The sequence below is a fragment of the Ornithorhynchus anatinus genome, chromosome 4, assembly GCF_004115215.2.
Source record: "Ornithorhynchus anatinus isolate Pmale09 chromosome 4, mOrnAna1.pri.v4, whole genome shotgun sequence".
NCBI classification, from domain to species: domain Eukaryota; kingdom Metazoa; phylum Chordata; class Mammalia; order Monotremata; family Ornithorhynchidae; genus Ornithorhynchus; species Ornithorhynchus anatinus.
Genome location: NC_041731.1, coordinates 93,840,558 through 93,865,022, shown reverse-complemented (window position 1 = coordinate 93,865,022; position 24,465 = coordinate 93,840,558). Strand labels below are relative to the sequence as shown.

The 24,465-nt window shown below is 41.5% G+C and overlaps 1 protein-coding gene across 2 annotated transcripts in view; it reads left to right on the top strand.

Moving 5' to 3' along the window:
* Positions 1-24,465, top strand: part of ABCD3 (ATP binding cassette subfamily D member 3) — an 89,970-nt gene that overhangs the window by 34,089 nt on the left and 31,416 nt on the right. For both annotated transcript variants that reach the window (XM_029062864.2, XM_029062865.1), the window contains exons 2-8: positions 3,248-3,284; positions 6,707-6,805; positions 10,594-10,682; positions 17,335-17,404; positions 18,553-18,650; positions 18,813-18,936; positions 20,817-20,873. In XM_029062864.2, coding sequence (XP_028918697.1) covers positions 3,248-3,284; positions 6,707-6,805; positions 10,594-10,682; positions 17,335-17,404; positions 18,553-18,650; positions 18,813-18,936; positions 20,817-20,873 — 574 coding nt within the window. The remainder of the gene's footprint in view (positions 1-3,247; positions 3,285-6,706; positions 6,806-10,593; positions 10,683-17,334; positions 17,405-18,552; positions 18,651-18,812; positions 18,937-20,816; positions 20,874-24,465) is intronic.

Sequence of the window (24,465 nt, the reverse complement as noted above, 5' to 3'; positions counted from 1 at the left end):
AAAGTTTTTTTTCACATCTCCTCAGTTAGAGTAGAAGCTTCTTATGGGCGGGGAATGTGTCACTTGCTTTTTTTTTTTGACCTTTCCAGTCAATCAATGGTATTTATTGAGTGTTTACTTTGTGCAGAGCATTGTATTTCATTCAGTCATGTTTATTGAGCACTTACTATGTGCAGAGCACTGTATTAAGTGCTTGGGAGAGAACAATATACCAATATAGCAGACACATTCCCTCCCCACAGTGAGCTTACAGTGTAGAGTGGGGTAGACCGACATCAATGCAATTAAATAAAATTACAGATATGTACATAAGTGCTTTTGGGAGAGTACGATAAAGACACATTCCCTGCCCACAAGGAGCTCACAGTCAAGAGACTCTAAGTTCTCAGTACAGTGCACTGCACTCCATGGGTGCTCAGTAAATACTCCTGCTGTGTCTACTAGGTACTCTACAGTGGGCGGGGAGCAATTTACTTGGAGAAGCAGTATGGTTAGAGAGGGGTGGGAGCCAGAAGGACTTGGATTCTAATCCTGACTCCACTTTGCTGCATGACCTTGGTCATGGCACTTAACTTCTGTTTGCCTAAATTACCTCATCCGTAAAATGAGGATTGACTGTGAGCCCCAAGTGGGACATGGACTATGTCCAAACGGATTACCTTGTAACAACCCAGAACTTAACGTAATGCCTGGCACATAGTGAGCACTTAACAAATACCACTAAAAGAAATTTAAAAATCCAGAAGTTCTTATGAAGGAATGTTGGCAAAAATGTGTACATTGAACTTTGCATGCAGAAAGAAACCCTATTGTAATCCTACCAGTTTTTCAACCTTAAAAGTAGTTTGACCGTGCTCATTAATTAATCATTCAATTATATTTATTGAGCATTTACTCTGTGCAGAGCACTGTACTAAGCTCTTGAGAGACTACAGTATAACAACAAACAGACACATTCCCTGCCCACAACAACTTACAGTCTAGAAGAGGAGACAGATAGTAATATAAATATATAATGGACATGTACATAAGTGCTGTGGGCCTGAGGGAGGGGTGAATAAAGGGTGCAGATCCGAGTGCCAGGGCAACTCAGAAGGGAGTGGGAGAGAAGGAAATGAGGGTTTAGTCTGGGAAGGCCTCTAGCTCAGGGTATCAGTTTTATACTTATTGAATAGAAAATGTCCAGTTGGCTAAAATGATTATCTTTAAGCTTCAGGAACCAGGCCAATTGGTACCTGCTTAAAATATATTCAAGGGGAAAATACACCTTCAATTGATTATGTTGGAGTATTTGACTTTAGGTTAGTTTTTATTAATGTTTTCCTTCATGTTTACTGACCATGAACTCTGGTGCAGTGGCTAGGACATTTATAACCGTTCTACTGGTAAAGTCATCTCTCCTTTCAATGGTCGTGATCTCATTGGTGGTTTAGAAATAGGTGAAAGGAACTGCTTGTGTACTTTGAATTCCTACCTAATGACTCTTTAGTTTTCGGTAGTTTGGTTATTCAAGGGCTGTGGAGCAGAAGGTATTAGCGTATATACTCACACACACAAAAGTTCTGGAATCAACTTTCTTCTTGTATTGTTCTGTATATAAATGGCAAACTGCACAGCACGATTCAGTTCTTGCTTTTCAGTTGTATTAGGGAGTGAGCTGATTTTTAAAATATGTTTGGCTGAGCACCCCACATTTCGTCCTTATCAACAAAAGCTTTGGTAGGAAAGGCTTGTCAAACTCATTCCTATGGGTGTTTATGCAGTTCTACATTCGTACACAGGTCACGTGTAAAAAGGTTCAGATTACTCACAGATCCTTTGTAAATTTTGAGCCACAAAATCTGTCGTTATTAAACAGAAGGAAGGTGATCAACCAGTTAGCTCAAGACATTGTACTAAGCGCTTGGGAGTGTAAACTACAACACAGTTGGTAAAAACATTTCCTGCCCCCAAGGAGTTTACAGTCTAGAGGGGAGTAATACCTAGTTAGAGCTGTGGGGCTTTCATTCATTCATTCAGTCGTATTTATTGAGCGCTTACTGTGTGCAGAGCACTGCACTCAGCTCTTGGGGGAGCATAATGCAACAACAAACAGACACATTCCCTGCCCACAACGAGCTCACAGCCTAACAACGAACTCACAGCCTAGAATCATTTTCCTTCAAAGACATTCAGGCCCCCAACTGCTCAAGAAACTCCAGTGGTTGCCCATCTACCTCCGCGTCAAACAAAAACTTCTCACCATTGGCTTAAAAGCACTCAATCATTTTGTCTCCTGCTGTCTCACCTCCCAAATCTCCACCCTCCTACTCGCCTACTACAACGCAGCCCGCACACTTTGCTCCTCTAATGCCAACCTTCCCACTGTACCCTGATTTCATCTGTCTCGCTGCTGACCTCTCGCCCACGTCCTGCCTCTGACCTGGAATGCCCCCCTCCTTCCTCGTATTCAACAGACGATTACTCCCTCCCCCTTCAAAGCCATTTTGAAGGCCCATCTCCTCCAAGAGGCCTTCCCTGATTAAACCCTCATATCTTCTTCTCCCTCTCCCTTCTGTGTCACCCTGACTTGCTCCCTTCATTCGGCTCCCCCATCCAGCCCTACAGCACTTATGCACCTATCTGTAATTTATTCATATTAATGTCCGTCTCCCCCTCTAGACTAAGCTCATTGTAGCCTGGGAATATATCTATTTATTGTTGTCCTTACTCTTCCAAACGCATGATACAGTGCTCTACACACCAGTGTTCAGTAAATACCATTGAATGATTGAACGTAGAAGGAAGCTTTCCCCTGTGAACCACACATACCCCAACGGATTGAATAGGGCCAAGGACGGTGATTTGGCCATCCTGGTTTAGTCTACCTAGAGTGCTAGGTTAAAGTTGTCTGTTTCTCTCAAATATTATTTATGCTAAACCTCCCCCATTTTGAATGATAAACTCTGCCAGGAAACCCCCGCAAAAGCCTTAAACTACATCATGAAGCTTTTTAAAGTGTCTATTGTGTGAAAAATAGGTGGGTTTGTTTAGTTAGAAGTGTCTGTTTGGGTTCATATTGGAGGCAAAAATGAGAGCAGTATATTACATTCTGTTCTCCCAACACGTCATTCAGGATTTCTCTTTGTTCTCTGGCCCTTTTTGGAGATGTCTTTAAAAGTTTCAGTGACGATGGGAAAATATGCCAATGAAAAGTAATTTTGGGGGGAAAAATAAAGACTTGTTTTTCTTTTTGTTTCCTCTGCAGCAAGAAAAGTGGAAAGCCACCGTTACAGAGCAATGAGGTAATACTTCCAAATGATTATCTGTGAGATAAAATGCATTATCATCACTTCTGTTCACTTCTGTTTTAGTGGAAACAAGCTATTTTAAAGATTCATTCCTCTTTTATATTGTGTTGTATCCATGAGGCGAAAGGAAATATCCTTGAGTGGCTCATTTGTCAACTATAGATCTGTAAAACCAACAGTGTTTCTCACCGTCATAGGCTGATAATTTGCTAACTAGAGAAATCAGTAAAATAATTGATCAGTGTAAATGCTTCATGTGGGTTTAGAAATAACAACTGGCCTAGTGGAAAGATCAAGGGCCTGAGAATCAGATGACTTGGGTGCTAATCCTGGCTCTGCTACTTGCCAGCTTTCTGACCATGTGCTCACAGTTTAAGGGGGAGGGAGGACAGGTATATTACATATCTATTTACAGATAAGGAAACTGAGGCACAGAGCAGTTAAGTGACTTACCCAAGGGCATAGTATAGGCAAGTGGAGGTAGGATTAGAATTCAGCCCTCCTGATTCCTAATCCTGTGCTCTTTCTACTAGACTGGGCTGTTTATCTGCCTTTTCCTGCTGAGTGACCTTGGGCAAGTCACTTAACTTCTCTGGGCCTCAGCCTCCTCATCTGTGAAATACCTGTTCTCCCTTTTAGTAGTTTGTGAGTCCCGTGTGGGACAAGGACTGTGTCTGATTTGGTCATCATGACTCTACCCCATGATGCAATAATGAAAAGACTTTGAAGCGGGGGAGTAGTTTTTCAGTTGAAAAAAAAACAACTTTGTACTCAAATGAAACAATACAAAATGAAACACTTTTGGGTGATTTCACAGCTTAGTCAGGCTGGGAAAGGAGAGCAAGATGTTCTTTCATTTCTGAGGTTGATTTTATTTAGTCCCTTTCATTGCACCCCAACAGATACCATATTCACTTACTAGAGTGCTTGGTACATAGTGATGCCTAACAAATATATCATTATTATTATTATTATTATTATCATTATTATTATTATTATTATTATTATTATTACCATCTTTCTCTTTTGGTCCCAGATCAGATTTCCTCAAGCATCTTGCGGAGTCATTTCTACATAGTTTCCCCTTTCCTAGCCTGTTACAAACTGGATGGGAATACTGTTAGTCGAGGGATCCTCAAACGTTGGATGAAGGGATTTGTAATCACAGCATTTTATTTTTTCCAAAAACTTGCCTGAGAATTAGTTGGGTAACTTTTCAGATCCTTCATCTCCTACCCTGCATCCTGGAGTTAGGAAGAGAGATTTATCTCGGTAAACAGAACTAAAACATTCCCTGCTTCATCCTTGGAACATACTAATGATGGGAGATTATGTTCCCTAGACTAGCCATAATCTCCGAACCTGGAACTTTTCAAATTAAGTAAATCTTCCCCTCCAGCCCCTCAGTAAGTCAAGATTCTTGTAAGTACCCAAGAAATGAAATATTTTGGGAAACCATTCTGTAAACACCTGCTTTTAGAGATTCCCGTAGTTTATCTCCAACGACTAGTGTGATGTGTTATTATAAAGTTTTATAATTATAGTTTTAAAGAAGCATTTTTGTATCACTTCTGACCCGGCTCCCAAATTGTTGCCCGATAGAAAAACTCTATGACAATCATTCAACTTTTTTGATGTTGAATTGTTTATTTTCTTCAATTCCATTCACCAAAGTATCTCATTTAATCACATGAATGATCTCTTATTCATTCATTTATTCACTCAGTCGTATTTATTAAACGCTTACAGGGTGCAGAGTGCTGTACCAAGCATTTGGGAAAGTGCAATGCAATAATAAAATAGTGACATTCCCTGCCCACAGCAAGCTCACAGCGAAGAGCAAGCTTACAGAGAAGAGTCGGGGAGATAGATATCAATGCAAATAAATAAAATTATAGATATCTACATAAGTGCTTTGGGGCTGGGAGGCGGGAAGAGCAAAAGGAGCAGGTCAGGGCCAGGCAGAAGGGAGTGGGAGATTAGGAAAAGTAGAGCCTAGTGTGGGAATGCCTCTTGGAGAAGATGTGTCTTCAAAAAGACTTTGAAGCAGGGAAGTAGTTTTTCAATTGGAAAAACAACTTTTTACTCAAATGAAACAATACAAAATGAAGCACTTTTGGGTGATTTCACAGCTCAATCAGGCTGGGAAAGCAGACAGACAAGATGATCTTTCATTCCTGAGGTTGATTTTATTTAGTCCCTTTCACTGTACCCCAAGAGGTACCGTATTCATTTGTATTCATTTTTTGAGTTCAGTCAGTCTGTGGTATTTATTAAGCACTTTCTCTGTGCAGAGCACTGTACTGAGCACTTGGGAGAGTACACTACCACAGTTTGGGTGGACATGTTCCCTGATCACGGTGAGCTTACATCCAGAGAGTCTTTATGTGTTTGGTTTTTGCAGCTTCACACCCATCCATGGGTGAGTTTCACTATGGAGACTGAAGGGCAAATGATTAATCTTAACTTCTTAATAACATCTTTGATTTCATATCAGTTTTATGATCTCTTAGAGGGCCCATCACCTGTAGCTTGGATAATCAGTATTGGCCTAGTAAAGGAGACCTACTCTTTGAAAATTGGCCTCATCATTTATATTAATCGCTGTCTCCCTTTCTATTGGGAACTCATTGTGGGCAAGTTATGTGTCTACCAAATCTGTTATATCACACTATATATGCTTAGTTCAGTGCTCTGCACACAGTAAGCGCTCAAGAAATACAATTGATTGATTGATCATCAGCATTTCTAAGGCAGTCAATCAAAAGGAGGCCTGGAAATCAGTTTTCCTTCTGATGTCGTTGCTTCAGCAGCCACTCTGAACATCTTTCATCTTGTCCGTGATTTTACTTAAGAGAATAGAATGCCCGCTGAAAATACAGTTCAGTTTTTTTTTAAATTTCTCCTTTCTCCTTACCTGCTGCTTTTTCAGCTGTGTACCACTCAGGGATTTCTAATTAGTGGCCTTTTCCCCCTTAATAAATCAGCACTTCCTCTGTTTCTTCACAACATGTATTTTCTTGTTTGGGGCCAGTTATCATTACTAAGGACAGCTCAGGAAAGGGTGTTAACTTCTGCAGAAGGAATATGAATCTATAAATATTCCACTTACTGTGCTTTTACATATTGATCAGTGCCATGAAAAATTTGTTCTATTGATGTTTTGTTTTGTTTTTTTTTTTACCATTTCCCCAGTTTCCAAGATTTAGCCTGTACTGAGAAGTTTGTAGTTGTACTCAGCTCACTTATTTTTTTAGGGAACCAGAGTAACTCTCTCAGTTTGTTATTGTTGTGAGGGATTGATGTATTAACTTGGACAGAGAAAACGGCACATTTTTCTCTTTTTGTGATCAGTATTTGTTTGACATCACCAAGAAAGCTTCATTTTAAATTTATTTCTCAAATTTATTATGCAGAAAGAGGGAAAGAAGGAGCGAGCTATGGTGGACAAAGTGTTCTTTTCAAGGATCAGGCAAATCCTGAAAATCATGGTCCCCCGGATGTTCTGTAAAGAGGTAAGTCTTGTTCTTAGCTATCAGGTTAAAGTTTAATCCATCTTTTTAGTAATTGAACACAGCTCGGAAAGTTATATCATAAAATTTAATTGTTACCAATTCCTGCTTGCTCTCGTTTTTAGTCTTTGCTATTTTTTGAAAAATGAAGTTAGTAGGTTTCTCAATTTTATTGATCTGAGAGATTAGGACAAATTACGTATTTTCTATGGAATACCTCTAGATGGAGAACAGATGAGAATTTTAAATTCCTGGTAATCTATAGAGAGGCAAAGGAAGGAGGAGATCGCGGAGAAGTTGTTAATGCAGAGAGCACGGACCTGGGAATCAGAGGACCTGGATTCTAATCACAGTTGTGCCACATGTCTGCTATGTGACCTTGGGCAATTACTTTTTTTTCTCCTCCTTTTTTTTTTTAAGAAAATGGTATTTGTTAAGCACTCAGTATGTGCCAGGCACTGTAGTAAGCCCTGGGGTAGATACTAGCTAATCAGGTTGGGCACAGTCCATGTCCCACATGGGGCTCACAATATGAATCCCCATTTTACAGCTGAGATAACTGAGACACAGAGAAGCTTAGTGACTTGCCCAAGTCACATAGCACATAAGTGACGGAGAAGGGATTACAACCCAGGTCCTTCTGACTCCCAGGCCCGTGCTGTACCCATTACTTCATTTCCTTGTGCCTCAATTTCCTCATCTGTAAAATGGGAATTAAATTCTGCTCCCTCTAATTTAGACTGTGAGCCCCATGTGGGACAGGGACTGTGTCCAGCCTGATTATCTTGCATATATCCCAGCACTTGTCACATAGTGCTTGTCATGGAGGATAAATACCATTAAAAATATGAGATAAAATGAAACTAATGGGGCCGGACAAATGCAGCTGACTAAAAAAAAATTCTTAGAATACACAAACCACACCCTGTTATCTGAAACTACTGGGGTTTTGAAGAGGCAAATTGGCCAAGAGAGAAAATCTGGTTAATCTTACTGATTCTCCCTTTATTGTTTTCTTGGCCTCCTAGAGAATGCACAAGAGCTTAGTTCTCTATAGGTTCTTTTCAGCATGACAAATCGGCTTAAACCTTTGGAGAAATCATCACAGAAAAGTTCTGCGTAAAGACCTCTTAGGCCTGAGAAGAAAGAAATTCAGGTGGTACTGGGAAAAGTAAAGAGAGGCAAATATGTACCGTGAGGTTTGTGAACACTGAGGGGAGGAACTTTGTTTAACCCACGCAGTGTAAATCTTAGGAGTGCTTGGTATAAGGCCGGGTAACAGCCACCAAGGTATTTTATCCGCAACAGCACTCAAATAGTGGGTCTGCAGTGACTGATTGATAAATCAATTGATTTGACAATTGATTGACGTTTTGACAAAAAAAAAATCAAAATTGGATCTGATTCTGCTCACTAATAGCCCTAGTATTCCCAGTATTCCCAGTCATTTTCATTTCTCAGGAAACGGGAGTTATAACTGGCATTTTGTCCTCTCAACTCAGTCCGTTCTTGATTTGTACATTCCAAACGCGTAGTACAGTGCTCTGCACATAGTAAATGCTCAATAAATACTATTGAATGAATGAATGAATGAATGCCAGGTTGGATTGCTACAGGCAAGGCTGCAGGTCCCTGTGCATGTCTCTTAATTAGCATAAGGACATTATATATTATAAATTATTTATTCATATGAAAGTCTACCTCCCCCTGTAGCCTATAAGCTCATTAAGGGCAGGGAGTGTGCCTGAGAATTGTGTTGTATTATACTCTCCCAAGTGCTTAGTACAGTGCTCTACACATAGTAAGCACTCAATAAATGCCATTCATTGAGTGAACATGTAATTTAACAGATGCTATCCTCTGGATCCAGTACCCCCAAACCTCCATTCCCTTCAATTTCCCCGTGGTCTCCTGACTGGACTCTAGTATAATAATAATAAGAAGAAGAATATTTGTATTAAGTGCTTACTATGTGCCAGGAGCTATTCTAAGCACTGGAGTAGATACAAAATAATCAGGTTGGACACCGTCCATGCCCCACACGGGGCTTCCGGTCTTAATCCCCATTTTACAGATGAGGTACTTGAGGCCCATTGAAGTGAAGTGACTTGCCCAAGGTCACTCAGCAGACAAGTGATGGAGCTGGGGTTAAAACTCAGGTCCTTCTGACCCCCAGCCCTGAGCTCTATCAACTAGGCAATGCTGTTTCTCAGTTTCCTCCTAGCTGCCCTGCAGTTCCTCTCCAAAGTTGCCTGAGGTACCTCTCTCCCTGCACCAAGTGGAGTGGAAAGGAACTGATTATTCATAAACTCCTGCATGTGCATGGGATTTTTCTCGTAACCAGCCACCCTCCTTCCTGTCGAACTACATGCTATTCTCCACATCAGACAGAAATTCCTTGCCACCAGCTCTGAGGCATTCGATTTACTCCTCTCCCACTACTACTAAGCCAGCACACTTTACTCCTCTAACACCATTCATTCAATTGTATTTATTGAGCGCTCAATGTGAGCAAAGCACTGTACTAAGCACTTGGGAGAGCACAATACAACCACAAACACCAACCTACTCACTGTACCTCGATCTAGACTCTAATCATTGACCCCTTGCTCACATCCTCCCTGAGACTCCCTCTCTCTTTATATCCTTTAGACTCTAAGCTCGTTACGGGCAGGGAACGTGTCTGCTAATTCTGTTGTATTGTACTCCCCGAAGCGCATAGTACAGTACTCAGCACATACTAAGTGGTCAGTAAGTACGATTGATTGGTATATGTCAGTCAATTTTATTTTTTTGAGCGCTTGTCGTGTGCAGTGCACTGTACTAAACACTTGGGAGAGTACACTACAACATATCCAACAAACTACTACTCTATCTATAAAACCCCCATTAAAAAACCTGTCTCCTCCAAGAAGGCTTCCCTGACTAACATCTCATCTTCTCACTGAATTCTCCCTCCCAGCTGCTTGCCTCTGTGCTGCGATCTGTACTCCCTAAGCAGTTTGATATTCACCCGACCACCCCAGCACTTACATACATATCCTTATACTCTTCTGCTTTCCCCATCGTCGTTTATTTTAACGTCTGTCTCCCCAGCTAGACTTCTGAACGCAGACATCGTGTTTACCAACTCATTTACTTGTACAGTGCTCAGCATCCAGTAAGCATTCAATAAAAAAAATTGGTTGATTATAATAAATTCTGAATGTATAGTATGTAGATTCCAGATTGGGGTAGGCATGGTAAAAGATCGATAGATTTTAAAAAAAAGTTCAGCTCAGAAACTGAACTTTGGAAATATTACTTTTACGTTATAATAGAGCCTCGCATAGAAGTCAAAAACCAAAAACTTGCTCCTTTATGCCCCAGGTATTATGAACCCAGCTGAACTGATTTAGGACAGAGTCAAGGGTCGAAATCACATCTTAATAAGTGCAGCCTTATATTTTGTTGAAAATTTCTCTTAAAATCTGTGGTACAAACTTATTCAAGACCCAGCTACAGCTGTGTTCCTTTTCAGGGCAGTAGGTAGTAGGCAAAACATAGATTTCTTTTTGGTAAAAATATTAGCCAAGAAAGGTCTGGAATGATTAGCTGGTAACAGTAGGTAGATGAAATAGAGTGCAAAGGGATTTTGGAGAAAGACTGATTGCCATCTTTGCCATAAAAAAAGTGATTTTGGAAACTTCACACTGCCCTTCTTTTGGTCTCTCAAGAAGACTTTTAAAAATTGTATTTGAATGCCTAAATGAACAGGTTTCATTCAGTTTAATTAAAATGTTTTCTACTAGACAGGTTATTTGTTACTTATTGCTGCTATGCTGGTATCTCGCACCTATTGTGATGTTTGGATGATTCAAAATGGAACCCTCATTGAAAGGTACTTTTCCGTTAAACTTCCGCTGTTATATCTCTGTCTCATGTACACCTGTGCTATCCCGTTAGCTCGGCTCTGAGTAGTATAAGCTTCCGGTTTTCATTTTGCGCCCAGTGATGAAGGTGGGCTGGGGCTCCCAGGGACTATAATTTATTTATATTAATACCTGTCTCCCCTTCTGGACTGTAAGCTCCTTGTGGGCAGGGAATGTGTTTGTTCTACTGTTATATTGTACTCTCCCAAGATCTCCTCACACAGTAAGTGCTCAGTAAATACTGTTGACTGACTGACTAGGAAACAGACTCAGAGAAAGGAAAATGAAGACAGAGACAAACCTAGAGAAAGAGGTACAGGAAAATAAGAGGCGAAAGAATGAGAGAGACACAGGAGATGAGAGAGGATTTAGGACCCAGAGAGGAAGAAGAAATCAAAGAGGAAGATGTTGGGGGAAGAAACACCACAGCCTTGGCCCAAAAAAACAGGTCCCAGCGCGTTGCCGGACAGAGAAAGAGAGACATCTCTCCCTCTGCCCCAGCCCCGAACTGGCGTTGGCAGGGCAAAAGGGACTTCACAAACACCCCAATTCAGCCTCAGCGATGGCCCCAGTGGGAGCTGGAGGCGCTCAAGAGTGGTAGATTGGCATGGGTGCAATGCTAAGCACACAACACGAGAAGCAGCGTGGCTTAGTGGAAAGAGCCCGGGCTTGGGAGTCAGAGGTCATGGGTTCAAATCCCCACTCTGCCACTTGTCAGCTGTGTGACTTCAGCCAAGTCACTTAACTTCTCCGGCCCTCAGTTCCCTCATCTGTAAAATGGGGATGAAGACTGTGAGCCCCACATGGGACAACCTGATTACCTGGTATTTACCCCAACACTTAGAACAATGCTCTGCACATAGTAAGCGCTTAGCAAATACCATCATCATTATTATTATTATTACAACAAGCACAATGGGAAGCAGTGCGGTTCAGTGGATAGAGCACAGTACTGGGAGTCAAAAGGACCTAATTCTAATTCCGGCTCTGCCACTCATCTGCTCTGTGCCCTTGGGCAAATCACTTTGCTTCTCGGTGCCTCAGTTAGCTCATCTATAAAATGGGGATTAACATTGTGAGCCCCAGGTGGGACAGGGACTGTGTCCAACCAGATTATCTTGTATCTACCCCAGCACTTAGTGCCTGGCACATAATAAGCGCATAATAAATTCCATTAAAAGAACAAACAACAAAAAAAGATACACCGCTCCCTAGGTGAGCTTGACATGGCCTCTAGAACAAAATGTCTTTTGGTCAGCCCCAGCCCAGGCCAGGACGTCCCAACCTGGTTTGGGGCCGGTGCCGGGCAGTTGCCCTCCATGGCCCAGGCCACTAATTTTGCACCACCAATTAGGCAAAAGGATCCCTAGCCTGGGGCCGGGTAGAGATGAGAGAGATGTCTGCTCTGTCCTAAGCCTGGGAGGGTAGGAAGGGGGAAGAGCGAGAAAGAGAATGAGAATATGAATATCGGGCTAGCCGAAACATTGCTCTGACCCGTTTTGGTGTTGCTTTTCATTTTCAAAAGATGAATTCAGGGTTCCAAGCTACAGTTGATTTTCCTGCGTTAAATGGGATAAAAGATCACAAGGTCACGGGTGACAACTCGATAAGATGCAAAGTATCTTTTGGTCTGTTGGGAAGACCTTCCTGCTCCTTATTCAGTCTCCCTCCTTAGAATGGGAGCCCCATGTGGGATAGGGACTGTTCAAACTGCTTAACTTGTCTCTGTCTCAGTGCTTAGAACACTGCTTGACACGTAGTAAGTGCTTAACGAATACCATAATAATAATAATGATGATCGTGCTTGACACTTAGTGAGCTCTTAAATGCCATAATTAGGGATTAGAAATCCCAACTCTGTGACTGACTTGGGAGTCAAAAGGACCTGGGTTCTAATCCCGGTTCTGCCACTTGTCTGCTGTGTGACTTTGGGCAAGTCACTTAACCTCTCTCGGCCTCAGTTTCCTCATCTCTGAAATGGGGATAAGATTTGCTGTGAGTCCCTTATTTTGGACAAGGGTCTTGTCTGAGCTCATTACCTTATAACTTCCCGAGAGCCTAGCTTATATTAAGAGTGTAATAATTGCCATAATTATTACTCCTTAAGGAAATAGTTATCACTCAAAAATAAAATCTTAGCCAATTCACCTTATTCTAAAAAAACCCCCCTTTATATTTTGAAGTCGTTATTATGTATACTTTCATCATTTGCAAAAAAATATATTTTACAAGATAATTTTGAATTAAGTTATCTTAGAAATTAAGGATTGAAATGACCTATCTGCCAGTGCTGGAGTCTTTTTTTTTTAAATGGTGTTTATTAAATGCTTACTATATGCCAGGCACTGAACTAAGTCCTGGGATAGATACAAGTTGATCAGGGTGGACACAGTCCCTGTCCCATATAGAGCTCACTGTTTTGATCTCCATTTTACAGATGAGGTACTGAGGCTCAGAGAAGTCTTGCCCAAGGTCACACAGCAGACAAGTGGCGAAACAGGGATTAGAACCCAGGTCCTTCTGACTCCCAGGCCGGGGCTTTATCCACTAGACCGTACTCTGTCCAACCCGATAAACTTGTATGCACCCCAGAGCTTAAAACAGTGTTTGATGCATAATAAGCACTTTAGAAATACCATAAAACAATAAAATAAACAAACATGAGGCCACACTGCTTCTCTTTCCTCTATGTTTTATAGGCTGGATTTAAATGTCTAAAGAGCAACAGCTTTTTCATGGACTATTATTTGATAAAGCCTATTATTTCAGGCATGAGTTTCTCAATTTTTCAACTTTAATGCAATTTCTTAATTTATACCTGTGGGGAATAGCTTCAGTTCCCAAGTATTCAATTTTGCTATTCGGACTAATACAGATAGCTCTTAGTCCTTGAAAAGGGATTTTTCTGAGTATTGTTTTTTATGTTTTCTAAACATCTTCAAGTGTAAATTACTTTCTGCTACTTACTGAAGGATTCCTGGCCTTCTGTCAACAGAATTGTGTGCCTAAAACCACCTTCTTGCTCTGTCCCAGAACTGTCCATTTCTGCATCTGTAGCAAATTGCAGACTCATTTAATAAACTGTCTCCTTTAATGTCTTTCACTTGAAGGTGAACTTTTGGATGATTCTTTTCCTCTTTGTGTTATGCAGGTTGAACTTTGTCTTTTCCCTTAACAAAACTCAAACTGCTGCTTAGTGTTGTGGTTTCTGCCTTTCCTTGGCATTCGCAATATTTTCCAAATGTCCTCTGAAAATTTCATTAATGCAGAATGTGCATGCTATCTTTTCAAAGTAGCGAGCCCAATTTCTCAGGCTAAAATTACTCTCTGAAAGTAAGAAAGACAAGTCGGGGAGAACATGTATTCTTACAGGTCATTAGGTTCCATGCATATAATAATAATAATAATAATGGTGGTATTTGTTAAGCCCTTACTATGTGCCAAGCATTGTTCTAAGTGCTGAGATAGATACAAAAGTGATCAAGTTGTCCCATGTGGGACTCACTGTCTTAATCCCCATTTTACAGATGAGGTATTTTGAGGCGCAGAGAAGTTAAGTGACTTGCTTACAGTAACACAGCTGACAAGTGACTGAGCAGAGATTAGAACCCACGACCTCTGACTCCCAAGCCTGGGCTCTTTCCACTAAGCCACGTTGCAGTATTTAAATGGCTCCCTAGAATTTGAATTAATTCATACTCCTTCCAAAGGAGTAAATTTAGGCATTGGGGAAGAATTGGACTGGATATGTTTTAAAAACAACCTGAAACTAATTCCCTGTATTCTTGAAGAATTTAGATGCTTCCCCTCTGTTTAAATAATTGAGGTCGTTTCCCTTTTATTTCTCAATTCAATTCAGCTGTATTTATTGAGTGCTTACGTTGTGCAAAGCAGTGTACTAAGACCTTGGAAGTTTTCAATTTTGATAGCACTCAGTATTTCTTTGACTTAGTGTAGTAGATTTCATTTTTTTCTGTGGCTTTGCAGTTAAGATGTAGCACATCTAATTCATTCCTTTTACACACTGATTTTATAGTTACATATTTCAGAAGGCTTAAACTATGATGTATGACCAGAGTCCATTGTCATTGGAAAATAATTTAATATGGGATTATGTTTTTTTATGGTATTTAAGTTCTTACTACAAATCAGGCACTGTTCTAAGCTCTGGGATAGAGACAGTCAATCAGGTTGGACAAAGTCCCTGCTCCGCATGGGGCTCATAGACAAGTGACTTGCCTAAGGTCACACAGCAAGAAATTGGCAGAACTGGGATTAGAATCCAGGTCCTCCGACTCCCAGGCCTGTTCTCTTTCCTCTAGGACATGCTGCTTCTCAAGTCCTTTCTTTTTTTAAGCACATTAGAGATTAATGGACTTTTAAAAGAAAATGCCAAATATGTTTTTTAAGTTTATATGAATATGGAAAATGCTCAGCATTTCTTTCTTTTAGAAGTTAATTTTTAAAAAACATCATTCTATCTTTTTCTCTTTTCCAGTGGAATCATAAGCAGAAATAAGACACTGTTCAAGAAACACTTTTTTAAGTTTATAGCTGCCTCTCCAATGGTAAACCATTGCTGAAAAATAGCATGCACATGTCCCACTTCTGTAATTCTGTGTGCTTCACGGCTTGGGCAGTACTAAAGCTCTTGGCTTTTCACTTGAAATTTGTTTCGTTTCAACTATTGCAGCCAAAACGTTTTGTTTCTTGCAGCAGTCTCAGTCTCCTGATCTTAGCCGTTAGTGTTCTTAGGGAGGTAAAGAATGTTGTTCTGTGGCTTTCCACTGCACTTCCGCTCTCCAGCGTATCTGTCCTCCATGTAAGGCTTTTTTTCATTTTTCAAGAGCAATATGAAAATTTAGAGGTCTCCCTTGAATTTTCCTGCCAGTATAAGTCGCTTAATTTTTTGCTACTAGGGAAATCGTTATTCTTGTTAGAATGCCATGCTACTGATATCCTGGTAATAATAATAATAGTTGTGGTATTGGTTAAGCACTGTCAAGCACTGTTCTAAGTGCTGCGGTGGATACCGGGTAATCAGGTGGGACATAATCCCTGTCCCAATTGATTTCACAGTTTTAATACCCATTTTACAAATGAGGTAACTGAGGCCCAGAGAAGGGAATTGACTTGCCCAAGGTCACACAGCACACATGTGGTAGAGCTGGGATTAGAACCCAGGTCCTTCTGACTCCCGGGCCCGTGCTCTATCCACTAGGCCACACTGCTTCCATAAGAAGCTGGCCTAAAAATGTAGAGGGAGCGATTTAACGTAATACCGTGCAGAGTGCAGAGCTTCATTTAGGACATTAGTAACTCAACGGCCACAGTATTCTAATGGACTTGTTCACTTTCCTAGTGGGCCCCAGGATCTTAACTACTGTGGTGTTTATTTTTATTTTTATGAGTCATGTTCTAATCCCGGCTCTGCCACTTGTCAGCTCTGTGACCTTGGGCAAGTCATGTAACTCCTCTGTGCCTCATATCCCTCATTTGTAAAATGGGGATTGAGACCGTGAGCCCCACATGGGACTGTATCCAACTGGATTTGCTTGTACCCAGTGCTTAGTACAGTCCCTGGCACATAGTGTGCGCTTAACAAATACCCTATTTATTGTTGTTATTGTTATTGATAAAGAAAGAGCATTTCTCTGCACCACGCGTGCTCACACATAGGGTAAATCCGGAGTCTGGTGTGTCTTGTGGCATAATGAAGACAAAGAAGCTAGGAGCACCCTGTCTTTTTCTGGGCCCCAGGCGTCCGGGGCCGTAGAGGAGCCAGGGTTCATGTGTGTCTCCTTGTTAAGATTTGAGTGGCCTGTAGCAAGAACCGTATTTGTTTTGAGGCTGTATACGGTTGATCATCATTCATGGTTTCGGGAGTTTGTGATAGTCTTCTGTCGCATAAATGAATACTGTTAATATCTTAAATGGTATGCCCAAAGCTGCACTAGAATTGAGTGAACGTGGCTAACTTCAGGAGTCCATTCTCCCTAAATTGCCACCCTCCGCTGTTTTTTTTTTCCTTTTACCTTTTTTATGAGAAAATTATTTGCGGTGGTTTTCAGTCTTAAAAATACCCCTAATTGTCCTGTTAATTGACCGGGATCATCAGGAGAAGCAGTTCGTAGAATCATAGGCCTGGAAGAGTTTGAGATGATCCGTAGTGTATTCCCCTTATTACTCTCACCGTGATTTAGGCACCATGCCGAAATCGCTCCAAAGAGATGAGAATCTTTGCTTTTTCAAGCTTTCAAAGCAGGTAATCCAGTGCCGCGTTCAGTATCTTCAATTGGTAAATCTCCCCTAGATCGACTCTATATCTTTGATACTATACCTATTTGCTCTTGTTTTCCTCAGACTAGATGATCCTTTGCCTAATATAACCTTGCCTATGCCCTTAGACAGTTGTTGTCCCTTTGGGAAACGTGACTCCTGGAAAGCTGTCTAAACAAAACCTCAAACATTTGGAGTCCTGGTGTACTAAGGAAAAGCAGGAACTTTTACGTGTTGACATCTCTGTAGTCTAGTAAATTTAGCACCACAGAGTGATCGTTTAGTATGAAGTTTTGCATTTGCTTCAATTGCAACTAACCCTTTGCATGTGGTGGTTTGCAGTGGTATCATTGGTCGCAGCAGAAAAGATTTCAAGAAATATTTGTTCAACTTCATCGCTGCCATGCCTCTTGTAAGTGCAATTCATTAAAATTTGCATTTCTTTAAAAAAAGAAACACACATACTGGTTTGCTAAAAATGATTATAAAAACCGTTGGGTTTTTTTAACCTTTTTTTTTTTACAAGAAAATTAAGTGTGGTGGTTTTCAGGCAGTGTCACAGAAGCGTAAGGGAAGTAGCTTTCTAGAAAGTGGTGTGGTTCAAACCAGTTTGGAGAAGGTCTTTAGATCCACCTTTTGAACATATTGAAGTGGATTAAAGGAGGCTCTCCGCTCATAACTGATGATAAAGAAAATTCAATCATATTCAGACTTGGTGAGAAACTCTGATTTAGGCAACTTTAGAGTGGAGATAAGTGTATTTTAGACTACGGTCTAAGAGCTGAACTTAAAAGAAGATTCGTTTTCCGATCTGGGGCATTTCATTGAGCTATTTCTATGAGATACAGACATCTTTTACGTGGCAACCACTGTGACTAGTACATTTTGAAACTAAAAGAAGAAATCTATTGAAACCTGAGTAGTTACAAACCCAAGAAGTGTTAATTGCAAGCAAGTGTAAAACAGCCAGAGCAAAGAACCAAAGATATGGGACTGGAAGCCACACTGATTGGTCAAAGTCAGTTGTGTTATTTTTTCCAATTTTTTTCTAAATGCATCAAGTCCAAACTTCCAGAAGTGCTCAAAGGTGACAGGTCAAGAGAAGAAAAATCAGATTTTAGGTGTCTGAAGCTTATCTTTACGACTTGTGGAAAGGTGATAGATTGGCCCATTTTGGAAAGTAAGAAAGATAGTAAGAGGTGAGGAGTTAAAGTGCATGATATTATTCGTGATATTTAGCATCATATGCCAAAGTAAAATCCCAACTCAAATCTAACAAAGTTAGATTATTGACTGGCCCACAGGTTTAGCGTGTGTTTCGGTTATAGATGACTTTATTCAAAACTCCATTTAAAAAGTGTAAGGGAAATTTGAATCTAAAAACTTATTTCATGTAATGTGACCTGTCTCAAGTTACTGTCCCATCATAACAAGTTAACTGTCCCATCATTAAATGTTAAATGTTGGGGGACAGACCAGATGTGAGAGGAACAAGGTTTTCTGGGGTGGATAATGATCTAAATGAAGTAAAGCCAATCACGTATTTTTGTAATTCCTCAGATCTCTCTGGTGAATAACTTTTTGAAGTTTGGGCTAAATGAACTGAAACTGTGCTTCCGAGTAAGACTCACCAAATACCTCTATGAGGAATATCTACAGTAAGTAGTCACTTGCCTATCTTTTTTTTATGGTAAGCGTGGGCTGTATTTTTGGCTTTGTATGTTATAAGATGCCATTAGTTTAGCTCTCGGAATAATTCGTACAGTTGCATTGTGAAACTTTTGTCGATTAAAATCAAATTTCTCATATTGCTATTTCAGAGCTTTCACATATTATAAAATGGGCAACCTAGACAACAGAATAGCTAATCCGGACCAGTTGCTTACTCAAGATGTAGAAAAATTTTGTAACAGTGTCGTTGACCTGTATTCTAACCTTAGCAAGGTGAGTCTTATTCAAGAACTTCAATATTTAGAACTTGTCAATTGTTGAACTCCATGCAGGTATTTAAGAGCAAAAAATTAGTGTTCAAGTGTTTTTGTTTAATTCCTCAGTTCACTGTATGAAGTGTCAATTCAGTTTGATCATATTTATTGGGCACTTACTGTGTGCAGACCACAGTACTAAGTGCTTGGGAGAGTACAGTACAATGATAAACAGACACATTCCCTACCCACAACGAGCGTACAGTGTAGATGGGGGGAGACAGACATTGATATCAAAAATAAATTACAAATGTATACATAAGTGCCATTAACTTCATTAGAAAAATTCTACCTTCCTCTCTAGGGCCAGTGTGTGATCTGAAACAAATTTCCTGATCTAGGGGAATGGGAAGGTAATAATATTAATAATAGCTGATAAATGCTTGTTAGGTGCCAAGCACTGTACTGGGATAGATATATGATATTCAGGTTGGACACAGTCCCGTGTCCTATATGGGGCTCACAGTCTAAGTAGAAGGAGTAAGATTTAATCCCCATTTTACAGATGAGGAAACTAAGGTAGGTAGGAAGAGAAGAGCTTAAGGAGTAGAACTACTTGCCAGCACTTATGCACGTGTATGTTATTCCTTTATTTATATTAATGTCTGTCTTCTTCTTTGGATGGTAAGTTCGTAGTGGGCAGGCGATGTGTCTGTTTATTGTTATACTCTCCCAAACACTTGGTACAGGGCTCTGCGCATAGTGAGCACTCGATAAATACAGTTGACTGAGTGACCGACAGTACAGTTGAACCGCCCTTAAGCGGTTCCCCGTACAGCTAGAGTTTTTCCATCCTGCCCCGAGAGCCTCGGCTAGGCACGGGAGAGACAGACCCCCACAGCTTCCCCAATTCACCACTCACTGTGGTCCTTGCCCGTTCCTCAGTCTTTCATTCAGTCATATTTATTGAGCACTTACTGTGTGCAGAGCATTGTACTAAGCATTTGGGAGAGTACAATGCAACAATAAATAACAATAAACAGATAGCATAACACAACACACTGGGCTGCTGGGGTGGATACGAGCAAATCGGGTTGAGCGCAGTCCCTGTCCCACATGAGGCTCACAAGCCATGCTGCTTCTCAGTTTATTAGATTAAAGCAGTAGTCCAGATTTCCCAGTGACCCTAAAGAGCCAGGATATTGCTAAACACAACGAGCATCAGGTGCACATGGGCATATCTATGTATCACTGAGTACCTCCAAAGAGATCTGTGTGTGATTGTATGGATGTAGGCTTATCTCGTACAGTGCTTGGGAGAGTACAGTGCAACAGAGTTGGTAGATAAGTGCCCTGGACACAGGGAGCTTACATTGTAGAGGGAGAGGTGGGGATCTTCCAGTGTAGAGGGAGAGGCAGACGTTAAAATAAATTACGGACGTGTATGTAAGTGCTGTGGGGCTGAGGGTGGGGCGAATTAAGGGTACAAATCATAGTGCCATGACTTCTCAGAAGGCAAAAGGACTAGGGGAATTGAGGGCTTAGTTGGGGAAGGCCTCTTGCAGGAGATGTGATTTTAATACGACTTTGAAGATGGAGGAGTGATGGTCTGCCGGACAATAAAGATGGAGAGAGTTTTGGCCAGAGGCAGGATGAGGGAGAGGGGTTGGCGGTGAGTTAGATAGACGAGATCTAGATACATCTACACAGTAGTCTTGTCTTCGTTAAATGGTTCCACTCTTTTAAGGTTGGGTTCATTCTCTCGCTTCTTTTTTTGTAAAATTCTATAGTACTTCTCTGTAGTAAACTGAATGTTTTCATTTGTCAGTGGATATTACTGGGCAGTATGATGGTTTAGTATAATCAAGTTTTGCTGATAATTCTTTTTTTTTTTGACAGCCATTTTTGGACATAGTTTTGTATATCTTCAAGCTAACAAGTGCAATTGGAGCTCAGGTAAGTTAATTCCATATATCTAAAAGCAATCAAATGTTTAAACTAATGAAAAATGATTTTTAATGACTATTATTTAGCATTGATTATTGTATTAAGCACTCACTACGTGTCAAGCACTGTTGTAAATGTTGGGGTGGATACAGGTTAACCAGGTCAGGCACAGTTCCCATCCCACATGGGGATCACGGTCTCTAAGTATTTCTTCCAATCCAATTAGCAAAATTCAATATAAGTGGCGGTTTTAGTTCATATTCTATTTCTAAGCTCAAACACTTCAATTTCACCATACTTTCAAATTGTACTGCTTATTCATCTTCCAACATCCGATATATTAATAATCATCCTTAGCATGTTGTCATTTATATCGTATTTCACATTTACTTCACCTCATTTTCATCAAGTACAGTTTAATCTTTCAATTGTAATTTTCATTTGGCCCTTTTTATATTGCATTTTGCTATAGATCAGTTGTTTTTTTCCCCGCCCAAGATGGTTTAAAAATTTGAGACCAAATCAGAGGATGTTTAAATATTAAGTATTTAAAAATAAAGATTTGAACTGTATTTTAAGTGTATCTTATTATACGACTCAAGTTTTTGGAAAATGAACCAGATATCGGGTTAGGAAATGAGTGCTTATAATTTAAGGTAGGCTGCCGTAAGTAGGTGAGTGGCTTAGGTTTTAGGATCATACTAATAACCCAGATATCTGACTTCACCCTGCAGTAGAAAGTTCATTAACCAGTTTAACTGGTCTGTGCTTTAGCTACTGACTCAGGATCTTAAACTGTGAGAGGGCTGCTTTGCTCTTTTGTTCTGTTCCCCTGGTTTCAAGAGCTCTTCATTCATTCATTCAATAGTATTTATTGAGCGCTTACTATGTGCAGAGCACTGTACTAAGCGCTTGGAATGAACAAGTCGGCAACAGATAGAGACAGTCTCTGCCGTTTGACGGGCTTACGGTCTAATCGCGGGAGATGGACGGACGAGAACGATGGCAATAAATAGAGTCGAGGGGAAGAACGTCTCGTAAAAACCGATGGCGACTAAATAGAATCGAGGCGATGTACATTTCATTAACAAAATAAATAGGGTGATGAAAATAGATACAGTCGAGCGGACGGGTACGGTGCCGAGGGGATGGGAAGGGAGAGGGGGAGGAGCAGAGGGAGATGGGGGGAAAAGAGGGTTAAGCTGCGGAGAGGTGAAGGGGGGGTGGTAGAGGGAGTAGAGGGAGAAGGGGAGCTCATTGTAGGAAGGCCTCTTGGAGGAGGTGAGTTTTAAGTAGGGTTTCGAAGAGGGGAAGAGAATGAGTTTGGCGGAGGTGAGGAGGGAGGGCGTTCCGGGACCGTGGGAGGACGTGGCCCGGGGGTCGACGACAGGATGGGCGAGACCGAGGGATGGCGAGGAGGTGGGCGGCGAAGGAGCGGAGCGTGCGGGGTGGGCGGTAGAAAGAGAGAAGGGAGGAGAGGTAGGGAGGGGCGAGGTGACGGAGAGCCTCGAAGCCTAGAGTGAGGAGTTTTTGTTTGGAGCGGAGGTCGATAGGCGACCACTGGAGGTGTTTAAGAAGGGGAGTGACAGGCCCAGATCGTTTCTGCGGGAAGGTGAGCCGGGCGGCGGAGTGAAGAATAGACCGGAGCGGGGCGAGAGAGGAGGAAGGGAGATCAGAGAGAAGGCTGACACGGTAGTCTAGCCAGGAAATAACGAGAGCCCGTAGCGGTAAGGTAGCCGTTTGGGTGGAGAGGAAAGGGCGGATCTTGGCGATATCGTAAAGGTGAAACCGGCAGGTCTGGGTAACGGATAGGATACGTGGGGTGAACGAGAGAGACGAGTCAAGGATGACACCGAGATCGCGGGCCCGAGAGACGGGAAGGATGGTCGCGCCATCCACGGTGATAGGGAAGTCTGGGAGAGGACCGGGTTTGGGAGGGAAGATGAGGAGCTCAGTCTTGCTCATGTTTGCTTCACAAACCAATTCAAAAAGGTAGGGAAGGCGGGAGAAGCTCCATTCTTCCCATATAATAATAATAATAATGTTGGCGTTTGTTAAGCACTTACTTTGTGCAGAGCAGTTTTCTAAGCGCTGGGGGAGATACAGGGTAATCAGGTTGTCCCACGTGAGGCTCACAGTCTTAATCCCCATTTTACAGATGAAGTAACTGAGGCACAAAGAAGTTGTGACTTGCCCACAGTCACACAGCTGATAAGTAGCAGAGCCAGGATTTGAACCCATGACCTCTGACTTCCAAGCCCATGCTCTTTCCACTGAGCCACGCTGCTTCTCTATCCATATCCATTGATCAGGTCATATCAAGTGCAGTTATGCCCCTTGGGAAGGGGCAAAAACTTTATACTCCACGGATACCTTTTTTTAAATGTTACTTATTAAGTGCTTATTATGTGCCAGGCACTGTACTAAACACTGGGGTAAATACAAACAGCGTGGCTCAGTGGAAAGGGCACGGGCTTGGGAGTCAGAGGTCATGGGTTCGAATACCCACTCTGCCACTTGTCAGCTGTGTGACCTTGGACAGGTCATTTAACTTCTCTGTGCCTCAGTTCCCTCATCTGTAAAATGGAGATGAAGTCTGTGAGCCCTACGTGGGACAACCTGATTGCCTTGTATCTACCCCAGAGCTTAGAACAGTGCTCGGCACATAGTAAGCGCTTAACAAATACCAACATTATTATTATTATTACAAACTAATCAGGTTAGACATGGGGCTCACAGTCTTAATCCCCGTTTTACAGATGAGGGGACTGAGACGCAGGGAAGTGAAGTTAGTTGCCCAAGGTCAGGTGGCGGAGCCAGGATTAGAACCCTGGTCCTTCTGACTTCCAGCCCTATCCTCTAATAATAATAATCACTGTGGTATTTGTTAAGCGCTTACTGTGTGCCAGGCACTGTCCTAAGTGCTGGGGTGGATAAGAGCAAATCGGGTTGGGCGCAGTCCCTGTCCCACATGGGGCTCACAAGCCACGCTGCTTCTCAGTTTATTAGATTAATGCAATAGTCCAGATTTCCCAGTGACCCTAAAGAGCCAGGATATTGCTAAATGAGGAAAGGGAACATGATAGGGACAGGAATTAGAATTTAGATTAAAGCCAGTAATTTCTAGTTTTAAAGAAGCTCTAGATCTCAATTCAGGAGAATAATAGTAATAATGTTATTTGTGTAAGTATTTACTGTGTTGTCAAGCACTGTTCTTAAGATCTGGGGTAACCTAATCAGATTAGATACAGTCCCTGCCCCACGTGAGGCTCACGGTCTTAATCCCCCTTTTACAGATGAGGGAACTGAGGAGCAGAGAAGCGAAGCGACTCGCCCAAGTTCATATGGCAGAGCGGAGCTGGGATTAGAACCAGGTCCTTGTGACTCCCGGGACTGTGCTCCATTCATTCAATAGCAGAGCATTGTACTAAGCGCTTGGAATGTACAATTCGGGAACAGATAGAGACAATCCCTGCCCAATGACGGGCTCCCAGTCTAAAATATTAATCCACTGAGCCATGCTGTTTCTCCGTTTATTAGATTAACAGAGTAGTCCAGATTTCCCAGGTTTTCTGGCTGCCAACCAAGTCTTCAACTGGCA